We start from the raw sequence: 12,426 nt of genomic DNA, 5'->3' as shown, positions 1-12,426 counted from the left end.
GGGGGGGGGGGATGCTCAGAGAGTGTTGGCACTAGTATAAGAATAGCCTGGGCAAAGTTCAGAAAGTCCCTACCCCTACTGGTGACAAAGGGCCTCTCGCTCAGCATGAAAGATAGACTGTATGATGTGTGTGAGCAAACTGCCATGCTACACAGCAGTGAAACATGGGCCGTGACTGCTAAAGACATGTGTAAGCTCGAAAGAAAGGAAGCACCACACGTAATAATCAAGGGATTGCAGTCTGGGGAGTTAGGTGACCAGATGTTATGGGTGATATGGTCACAGAAATTGTCTGACAGTCATGACTGGGTTCTCCTGCTTATGTGGCATGGTGCAGAATCCTGTTGCCAGACACAGGGTCTTCCAGCAGCCACCCTCTTGGCCCACGACAGCACTACCCCCTCCAGGCACTTGATGTAGGCTTCCATGTTGAGTCTGAGGCTGTGTGGGAAGATAAATGAAGGTATAATGTCGCCATCACTAGTGGTCACTCCAAACACTATGATGTTGACTGGATGTTTGATTTTTATCACTCTGAAATGTTCATAATGGAGCTTCCAGTGCAAATGCCAAGCAGTACAGCATGTCGTTTCCAAATCTCTGGCAGAGTGAATTGCGTCATAGTGCTGTTTTTCTCACAGATGGTGTTCAACTACTATATTGTGTAGTTGACAAAATTAAAAACAAATAATGTGCATGTGCAAAATTAAAAATATAAAATGGCAACAATTTACCCATGCACCCTGTATAAGTATATATATATATATATATATATATATATATATATATATACTGTTGTGTCTGGGTTGCAAGACACAAGGAAAATTTTAGAAAAATAAAAAAGAAATAAGTGGAAATTTTACCGATGAGTGTGTTAAATTATAAGGCACTAAAAGAGAATGACTCTCCCCAGACACAACAGAATATGCTTCAACACACGAACTCACATAAGGAATCTTGCAAATCAAATACAAAAATGAAATATATATATATATGATGGTCTTCTTTCAGTTTCCATCTACCAAATTCACTCACAAGCTTTGGTTGGCCTGAGACATTCAAGGTGTCACACAGTGGGACTGAACCCAAAACCATGTGGCTGGGAAGGGATGAAATATTTCCTCTGAAGAGGAAAATTCATCTTTGGAATGTAGTTTTGCAATATTATGAATCTAAGATTTCCAGGAGAAAATACATCAGTGATTGTGAGGCCTGACACAATTTTAATAGCATGTTGTTCAATAGACAGTGAGGTAGAAGATCAGTTCCTTTCTGATTAAAATAATTTTGACCATCAACCATTATTTTGCTGCCTGCCCAAATATACTTTAGGCTTTAAAAGCTTTTTCATTTTTAAATAAATAACATATAGATTGTGAAACTTGCCATTTGTGAATATCATTATTAGTATGCATAACAGTTTATCAAATTGTTCTATGATTATAATTGATAGAATTGAAGTGGTACTTTGTAAAGCTTGCATTCAACAGTTCTATTCTGTGGTAATGAGGGAATGGACAACAGAAATTCTAGCAGAAAAGATGAATGATAGATACTGCTCTCTTTTACAGTTTTCTCTTGAAGTTCATTTTCTGCAGAGAATAAATAATGGTTGGCTAATTGTAAGAGTGAAGACTATCCCAGTTGATTGCATTTACAATCAAAAATATTAATTCTGACATACCATTGACCAATTTTTTTAGTCACAAAGCTGTTTTGGAGGAGCCTTGCCAAAAATATTTCATAAAGTAATATTGTTCTTGTTGGATACTTATCATATTTTTTATTTGTTTCTGTCATTAGACTGCTGTCATGCTGGGGCACCACCTTGAAGAATTTTAAGTCAAATGAATCGACACCAGTAATTATTTTTTTCTTTTTAAGCCTGGTACTTATTCTATTGATTACTTTCTGCAAACCACTAAGTTACCAATAAAAACACCAACATCAGTTGTCAAGCAGTAGTGGGAACAAACACAAAGTCACACACACACACATATATATACACACACACGACAAACTTCTTTCTACAAAATCCACTCACAAGGCTTTGGTCGACCCAAGGGTATAGTAGAAGACATTTGCCTCAGGTGCCACGAGATGGGCCTGAACCCAGAACCATTAGGTTGGGAAGCAAGCTTCTTATCACACAGCCACACATGCACTTGCACATATATATAAAAATATATACAATTATAAATGCACACAAATACACACACACATATATGCTATTTTATTAAAGCTGAAAAAAATCTTCGCAAACTGTTACTCACTCATCAGACAGTTGTGATAATCTATATATATATATATATATATATATATATTTCACTTAAGCATTGCAAGACTAATAACCTAGTGTGGAACTTAACTGAGTGCTTGAATAACACCTTATAGCTTCATCAGAGCCTTGAATATGAAGTGCAGTTTAACAGAATAGCAAGAATAAAAAGAATAACATTTATGCATATATGAATCCACTGCATCTTATAGCAGAAACAACTATAAGATAATCATTTATTCCTTCATCATCTTATTTTCTTTGATATATACAGTGGGGGGAAATAGATATTCGTACGTGTCAAAATTCTTTATTTATATAATTTCTAATGAACATAAATGGGATATACCAATACTATATTTGCATACACATGCATAAACTAAGAATATGCAAAAGAAACTAATAAATTATAGTAACTAATGAATTTATATACAATTATAAATATTTAGGGGTGAAAAAAGTATTCGTACAGAATAAATTTATGAGTTTCTATGCCACAAAATATTGCTAAAATAATTTTTTTTTTACTAGAACTTTCTCGTTTGTTTCAATAATCTTGTCAGTGGTCATTTTTAAATGTCAAAATGCTAGCTTCTTCATTCAGCACTGAGACAACATAAAGTAGTGTCGTAATAATGGCGAAAAGTAAAGAACTTACAGATTCAGTGAAAAACTTAATTATTGAACGGTGGAAAGCAGGTAAAAGTTACAGGAAAATATCAGAGACCCTTTGTATTCCATTTTCTACTATATCTTCTACTGTAAAGTTTGGAGGTGGCAACATCATTGTGTAGGGGTGTTTCTCTGCAAATGGCACTGGCAATTTACATGTGATAGATGGTAGAATGAATGCAGAGATGTACCAAAATATTTTGAACAACAATTTATGGGACTCTGTAGAAAAGCTCCAGCTTTGTAAAGGGTGGGTTTTACAACAGGATAACAACCCTAAGCACACGGCGAAGTCTACCAAAAATGGATTGTCAATCACAATATAAAATTATTAGAATGGCCAACCCCATTGAAAATTTGTGGCGTCATTTGAAAATTAAAACTCATTCAAGAGCCCCAATGTGCATTCCAGATTTGAAGAAAATTTGTCAAGAATAATGGGAAAAAATTCCTAAAGAAACACGCGAGTCATTGATTAAGAACTACAAGAAGAGGTTGGTTGAAGTGGAACAAAATAATGGTTATATACGAAGTATTAAATCAGAATTATCAGTTATTTATGTTCTGTACGAATACTTTTTTCACCCATAAATATTTATATTTGTATATAAATTCATTAGTTACTATAATTTATTAGTTTCTTTTGCTTATTCTTAGTTTATGTATGTGTATGCAAATATAGTATTGGTATAGCCCATTTATATTCATTAGAAATTAAATAAATAAAGAATTTTGACACGTACGAATATTTATTTCCCCCCACTGTATATACACATATATATATATATATATATATATATATATATATCATCATCATCATTTAATGTCCATTGTCTTGTCCATGCTGGCATGGGTTGGACAGTTTGACCAGGGCTGGCAAGCTGAGGAGCTGCACAGACACCAGTATGATTTGGCATGGTTTCTACAGTTGGATGCCCTTCCTTCTGTGAGGCCCAATATTTGAAAGGTGCTTTTTACATGCCACCGGCATCAGCCACAACTTTGATTTCACTTGGCTTGACTGGTCTTCTCAAGCACAGTATATCGCCAAAAGTCTCAGTCACTAGTCATTGCCTCCATAAGACCTAACATTCAAAGATCATGCTTCACCACCTCATCCCATGTCTTCCTAGGTGTACCCCTTTCACAGGTCCCCTCCACAATAAGAGATCAGCACATCTTTACACAGCTGTCTTCGTCCATATGCATCACATGACCATACCAACACAATCATCTCTCTTGCACACTACATCTGATGCCTCTTATGCCCAACTTTTCTCTCAAGATGCTTATACTTTGTCGTACATGCACACATAGTGAAGCATGCTAGCTTCATTTCTTTCAAGCCAACACATGTTCTCAGCGGTCACAGCCCATGTTTCACTGCCATGTAGCGTAGCTGTTTGCACACAGGCATCATACGGTCTGCCTTTCACTATATATATATCATTATCATCATTTAACATTCATTGTCCATGCTGGCATGGGTTGAATAGTTTGACCAGGACTGGTAAGCTGAGGGGCTGCACCAGACTCCAATCTGATTTGGCATGGTTTCTATGGCTGGATGCCCTTCCTAATGCCAACCACTCTGAGAGTGTAATGGGTGCTTTTACATGCTGCCGGCACAGGTGCCAGTTGTGTGACACCAGTATCTGCCACGACTACGATTTCACTTCATGGGTCTTCAACTCAAGCATGGCATATTGCTGAAGGTCTCAGTCATTTGTCATTGCCAAATATATAGACAAGGTCCATTTCTGAAGTTTTCAAACATTCTCAGGAGAGACATTTATTTACTTCATAGAAATACTAAATTCTAATCTCCTTCAAAGTGGAATCCACTAACTTCAATGCACTTGTAGTGTTCCATCCACTTCATGACAGCCCTATGGACGTCTTCCAAAGTGTCTAGGAACCTTGATGATAGTAGGAATAATAATGATGATGAGAATAAAATTAACAATAATACAATAAAAGATTTGTTGCCATAATAACAGCAATAATTGCTAATATTAATAAATTTGACAATAAAATTCAACATATATTATCTTTTAAAAATTATAACAGTGAAACCAAGTACAATTATAAAAAATGAAAATAATTACAAATCTAGTAAATGATTCAATAGGAAAATTATATGGTATAAAGCTCCCATTGGCATTCATGTATCTACTAAATTGCCTTCTTTAATCTTTCAAGCATTAAAGAAACATTTTCCTCCTAATAATACCATAAAATATTCAAAAGACACATAATAAAATTCTCTTATTCTGCAACATCTAACTTAAGTGACATTATATTTTTCTTAAACTATAAAAAAATAAATAACATTAATAATCATTATACTAAAAATAGAAATAAGATGAATACCACTTTTATTCTAAATAATACTACTAATAATAATAATAAATAATAATAATAGATGATGATGATGATGATAATATTCATAATGATAGCAACTTGAATAATAATAATGATCATAAAAATTATGAAAATGATGGTGAAGCATGATCTTTGAACGTTAGGCCTCACAGAGGTTATGACAAGTGACTGAGACCTCTGCCAATATGGTGTGCATTAGAAGACTCATCAGGTCAAGTGAAATCATAGTTGCAGCAGTGCCGGTGTCATGTAAATGGCACCCGTGCATCATATTCATAGTCACTGCTGGTGTCATGTAAATGGCACCTGTGAATCGCAGTTGTGGTCATTGATGGTACCATGTAAATGGAACCTGTGCAACATAGTTGACAGTGCCATATAAATGGCACCCAGGAATTGTGGTCATTGGCAGAGCCATGTAAATGGCACCTGTGAACATGCTCATTGACAGTACCATGTAAATAGCACCCATGAATCATCATGGTCATTGCCGATGCCATGTAAATGGCACCCATGAATCGTAGTTGTGGTCATTGCTAGTGCCATGTAAATAGCACTCATGAATTGTAGTTATACTTGTTGCTGGTGTCATGTAAATGGCATCCATGCCAGTGGCACATAACAGCACCTATTATACGCCTTGGCATTAGGAAGGGCATCCAGCTCTAGAAACCATGCCAAATTAGACTGGAACCTGGTGCAGCTCTCCAGCTCGTGAGCTCCAGTCAAATGGTCTAATTCATGCCAGCATGGACAGCAGATGTTAAATAAAGATGATGAATTTATATTACGTACACTGTTTACTGTCAGACTGGTATCCTCATCTTGATTGTTGCTTTCACTGTGTTTCAGCAGTTGTATGCTGCAGCCTTCTTCAGGTGCCTTGTGGTTCACCATAGTGACTTGCCTGGGATTGAACTCAGCTATGCCCATAGGCAGTGATTGAACTTTATAGATAAGTATCTTCATTGACCAGCATAACTTGAGTGACAAGCCCTCCAGTAACATTACTGAAATAGGATGATCATCTTCACCAGCAACATTGGTGACCCTTGACTCAAAAACAGGCCAGTAAAGTCACAAAAATGGCAACACCCAAACATACATCTTCACCTAGGGACATTTGGTGATATTCAACTCAGGAAAAAGCCAGCAAAAACTGCAACAACAGGTGCAACTCATCAATCTCATGAAAACTCACTGCCTCTACATCAATGAGGGAAGATCAGACGGGGCAGACATCGCTGCTCATTAATTTTACCACCACAACTCCTACCTGTTGAAGCTATGACATTGTAAGGTTGTTAGCATGACTATTAACAGCTTAGGCATATCTTTCGTCTGTGCAAAATAACAGTCTAAACTAACTTTCAACATTGAGGAAAGTTTCTTCTCTCAAATGAATGATTCCAAAGCAAATTTTATCCAGAACCTTCCTGAGTTCATTGCAGTTCTTTTCATATCCTTTCATATGTGTGGTTCCAACTAATTTGTGTTTTAAAATGGTAACTTCACATGGTATTACTGATATTCTCTCTTCGAATACTTCTAATGCAGATACTTATCCTTCTACTTTCATCTCTTCCATTTCCTTTGAACTGGCAATTTTTTCATAAGACAACTGGAAATAAAATTCAGCCTCTGATAGATTTGTGCAATGGCACCTGCCTTGTTATTTTACATGCTCAAATTCGTGTGGCCGAAGCACATTTAATGGAATGATGATGCACCCAAGAGTCGTCTATTGCTGGGATTTAAGCAAAAAATACTGTCCGTATTTTAAACTCTGATTTTTTTAAAAATTCAAAAAAGAGTGGAACATTAAGGATTTATGGGGTGGAGGCCTTAAAGAAAAATTAAAATAGAAATTTTTTTCATAATGGTATGAATTCCCGTGTACAACAGAAATTCGCAAAAATTTTCTGAAATATCTGAAAACCCCTGGACACATCATTCTATTAAATGTGTTTATGAGATGAAAAATATTGAAAAGCATCAATACACATCAGAGTGGACAATGAAACAAAGAAGGTATCGAGTGGTCGTGAGTTGTGCTAAAAATAACAGCTAAATCCGCCCTTAAATACCCTTACTCTTTTACTTGTTTCAGTCATTTGACTGCGGCCATGCTGGAGCACCGCCCTTAATCGAGCAAATCGACCCCAGGACTTATTCTTTGTAAGCCTAGTACTTATAATATTGGTCTCTTTTTGCCGAACCGCTAAGTTACGGGGACTTAAACACACCAGCATCGGTTGTCAAACGATGTTGTGTGGGGGGGGGGGCGAACACAGACACACAAACACATATATATATATACATATATACGACGGGCTTCTTTCAATTTCCGTCTACCAAATCCACTCACAAGGCTTTGAAGACACTTGCCCAAACTGCCACGCAGTGGGACTGAACCCAGAACCATGTGGTTGGTAAGCAAGCTACTCACCACACAGCCACTCCTGCGCCTAAATTACACAGAATTTTTTTTTTTTTTTATAATTGTATGAATTCCCGTTTTCAAAAATAAATAAGTTATGAGGGATTATATGGGGTGTCTAAACCAGAATTCCGCCAGATTGGCGACTTCCCATGTTTACAACTATCGTAGCTCCTGTTGTACGACAATATTTCTTTTTCGTTTCGATATTTCATGAAAAAGCCATGTTTTTATACATTCCCCATTTCATTGAAATTGTGTTGTAACTCTGCACGTCATACAAGTCGCTGTATTTATATCGGATTTTAACTGAAAAACTAGGCTGTAACTTATACTCGAGAGTAAAGCTAAAACTATGAAAGGAAAACATTTGTACCAAGGTTTAACACTAAATTAGTGTGCGACTTATACACGAGTAAATACGGTGTATGTGTGTATACACACACATTCATATATATATGCATACACACACATACACGTGTGTGTGCCTCCTTTATACTGCTCTAAAAAGCGATACTGTAATTACATCACCCTCACACAGTGATCAACTTGAGCTTATAGAAGACAATTGCCCAACGTTCCGCACAGAACCTCGTGGTTGCGACCAATTGCGACAACTATGTCTAAAATATACAGAAATATGAACAAAATTACATAGAATTATATCAGAAATTGTCACCATACTAATCAGAGTGTGTCTATAAGAGTCATCAAGCTTGCTAGAAATAGCAATCAAATCACATCAACCGTTCAGAAAATCGACACATTCGATGTGTTCCTGGTGCACTCTAAGGAAAAACTGCCCGATTAATTAATTACGGCAAAAATAATCGTAACTCAGTTACGATTATTTTTGCCGTAATTAATTAATCGGACAATTAATCTCATCATGTGTGATATTGTTCTTATTTACAACAGAGAATAACAGATGTGCTCGTCAGATGTCAATACTGATCAATCACTATTCACCAGCAGAAATTAATAAACAAGAAAAACTTACTTTTGAAGGTCTTTAACAACAACATTTACATCAATGGTGCTAAATCGACCCTTCATGTTGTATTTAGGATGATATTGTTATTATTATATAAATTGTTTTAAAAATACCAAAACAATCCAAGTAAATTTCTAACTGGTGAAATACACCGGTTATGAAAGACAACTCACATTGATTCTAGATGAGATTTTAATTGGTCAAAACAACAAAGTCTGCAGCCAATCACTGCTCTGCAGCTGCTGCCACGAAGGGTAACTCTGTTACGATATTTGCTATAAATATCTCAAGTTTATCAAACTGAATGAATTTCTCTTTAGAAACCTTTTGATAGCTGTCTGCAAAATAAATATTGTAATAAACCAAAACTATATAATATTAGATTGAAATTTTTTTTTAGTATTTCGGTCTACTATTTTTAAAAAGGATTATAAATGTTAAACTAAATATTGGTTTCAGATTTTGTTCCAAGGCCAGGAATTTCGTAGGGATGGGAAAGTCGATTACATGAGCCTCATTGCACAACTGTTACTGAAAGGATGAAAGGCAAAGTCAGCCTTGGCAGAATTTGTACTCGGTACATAATGACACATGAAATGCCTCTAAGTATTCTGGTCAGCATGCTAACAAGTCTGCCAGCAAACTGTTATACTTAATATTATTTCTTTATATAAGGTGGCAAGCTGGTAGAACCAGTACCACGCTGGACAAAATGCTTAGTAATATTTCATCTGTCTTTACATTCTGAGTTCAAATTCCATTGAGGTTGACTGCCTTTCATCTTTCAGGATGAAATAAATACCAGTTAAATACTGAGATCAGTATACTTCACTAAACCTCCCCACCAAATTTCAGGCCTTGTGTCCGTAGTAGAAAGGATTTTTTCAGGAAAATAAAGAGAATATTTCTCTGCCAAGTATTGACACATGTTGCTTCATGAGTTCAATGTTATCATCACCGACTTGAAGCTCATTTTCATCAATAAACATATGTAGTTGAGGAAATGATGCAAAGTTATTTCTATCCAACTTTGGATGCCAAAGTTGAAGCTTCTTTTTGAAAGCAGTTTTTCATGAGAATGAAGCATGGTTATATTTTTCCCTTGCAGTGAAAGATTGATGGCATTCACTGACCCAAATATGTCCACCAAAAATGCCAAGTAGATCAGAAAACGAACATTGAATTTGGCATGCAAATCTGGCTTGGCATCTTGTCAAAAATTGTGGATTTTCTTTTTTTGTAGAAGGAAGACCCTCTTTATAGTTTTTCCTCTCAGAAGCCATCTCACTTGTGAGTGCAACAAGCTTTTCAAATTCAGAATCACTTTCTTTACACACGGGAGTTGAGTGCATTTGCTTTGATGAAGTTCATCACTGTAATCATGTAATTCAGAACATTTTTTTAACTCATCAGGCATGGTTTTCACCATTAATGCTTGTTGATGAATTGTACAGTGTATACCAATAGCACATGGGGACTTTTCTTTCACCAAAATCTAAAAACCAGAACAGCAACCAAAGATCACCAGAGCACCATCAGTGTACATGCCAATGACATGCTTCCAGTTGATATCATGTGCCTCAAAAACTTTGTGGTTGTTTTTGGTGTTGAGGGTTTTGCAAAACAGGAATTCTAGAATGATTATGTACATAACATACATAGATGCTAAGTTGGCAACATCTGTCATTTCATCAAGCTGGATCACGAAAAAGTTGAAACACGAATTGCAAATCTCCAAAACCACTTGTGACAGAATGTTATCAGACAGCTCAGTTATTCACTTGCTAACAGTCTTGTTTGAGAGAGAGACATGCTTCAGCTTCTAAAGTTCCTAGCACATTCGATATATCTTTGCAGTAAGGCTTCGCCAATATTGTGGGGCTTTTGGCAACAGCTATTTTCCTTGAAACCTCGACAATGCTTTCAAACCAGCTGTAATGTCCAGCAAAAACATTCCTGTGTGATCAAGTCTGAATTTCATCAATCTGTCAGCTTTGCATCTGAAGAAGTTGACATCTCTATTTATTGAACTGGGATACTTTGTTTCGAAGTGCCTCATTAATTTGCTGGGCTTTAGTGAAGTAGACACTAAAACCTTGGAGCACAAAATAACACTGTGGCTTCTCTTCTCCATCATGCTTTATCACAGTACAACTGTAAAATTTTTTTCTTAGGAGGCATTGTAAAAAAAGATAAAATTCAGCAAACCAATTTAATTACAGTGTATATTTATTTTACATTTATCATATACTATGGGTGAGCATAAATGCATTATTGTAGCCAGCTTTTGGATGTACTAATTAGCAATAAAACTTACCTCTCACTATTAATTGTGGAAGAAAACCTAAGTGTATGTGAGTGTTGTTTTGTCTGTAGATAAACCTCTGTGAATTGATAATCGTTGAGAAGACAGTTCTGTCAGAAAACATTGCCATGAAAGAAACCATGCAGGATGAGAATGGTTGTCTGGTAAAGGGCAAGGTCATGTGGGAACATGCACAAGTGAGGATAACGATGGCAAGAGAATGCAAATGTGTGGATTGCAATAGTGGAGTGGTGAATCATGCAAGCATAGAATAGCGACAGCACATGCACGATCAACCATTATACCAACATATTTTCCATTGGCCAATCACACTTACTGTACTACAAGTGTGATTAGCAAATGAGCGTGTAGGAATGATGTGGGTTTTTGAGATCAATGACAAAAAAAGGATGTTAGCATGCAAAAAATTGAATGTCTCAAAATGTTTAACTGTCTCAAGCCACCCATTTTCACGATCCTTCAGTGTCCATTTGCACCACTGTGCTAAATGATTACAATGAAGATAAATTTGATGAGGGCAAATGTCTAACTGGATCAACCACAATATACTTAAGAGATGAAATTCGGAATTTGAATAGAGACACATGGCTAAATGTTGTAAGCATTTAGGTAAGTGCTTCTATTTCTGTCAATTTGCCTCCTTTTGAGACTACATGATAAAAAGCTAATTATGCTATTTTGCGATTTTTTTCCCTTCTCTAAAAACAGAATGGAATAAAGTACTGATAAATCTATTGGTTTTTTTTTTGTTTTTGTCTATCTACTATGTAGTATTTGAAACTCTTTAATTGGTTTGAAGAATAGTAAATTACTGTTCAGCTTAATATAAGACAAATCTTAGATAATGCAGTCAGCAATCTTTTTAAAATTGCAAAAATTATCAAAAAAAATTTGAATGCATTACAACAAACTCTCTCTCCTACTCATAATACATATTGTATGGTTTAATGAGATATATAGGAGTGACACTTTTAAGAATGTTATTTCTTTATTAGAAAACTAGCAGAAATACTCGGCTTTGCCCGGGTTAAAGAGAATAATGAAATCTAAAAACGCCGTCTAGACTACGCAACCCTCAACTGTTAGTAGCTACGATACCATATTTCTACCTTAATAACTCTCCAATCCATGCCAGCATGGAACATAGACATTAAGTGGAATGCTAGAAGAAAGTTTTCAACTCATATCTATATAAAGTAAATACACGTAATTCAGAAACACGTTTTGTGTATTTTATTTCGTAACCAAACAAACAGGTACAGATTATAAATAATGAAAGGCCAATTTTGGTGATTCATTTGACAGAGGTAGTAGAGAGACAATGTGATGAT

General features: G+C 35.9%; 1 protein-coding gene across 1 annotated transcript in view; it reads right to left on the bottom strand.

Annotated features, from left to right (window-relative positions):
• The window catches only part of LOC106876981 (ribosome quality control complex subunit NEMF), a 119,600-nt gene extending 110,656 nt beyond the window's left edge, over nucleotides 1-8,944 (bottom strand). Inside the window, exon 1 of the mRNA XM_052971973.1 lies at nucleotides 8,776-8,944. Within this exon, the coding sequence (XP_052827933.1) occupies nucleotides 8,776-8,831 (56 nt within the window). The 5' untranslated portion in view covers nucleotides 8,832-8,944. The remainder of the gene's footprint in view (nucleotides 1-8,775) is intronic.
• Nucleotides 8,945-12,426: the final 3,482 nt, after the last annotated feature.

Source organism: Octopus bimaculoides, chromosome 11, assembly GCF_001194135.2.
Source record: "Octopus bimaculoides isolate UCB-OBI-ISO-001 chromosome 11, ASM119413v2, whole genome shotgun sequence".
Classification (NCBI taxonomy): domain Eukaryota; kingdom Metazoa; phylum Mollusca; class Cephalopoda; order Octopoda; family Octopodidae; genus Octopus; species Octopus bimaculoides.
This window is presented reverse-complemented; position numbering and strand designations above follow the sequence as displayed.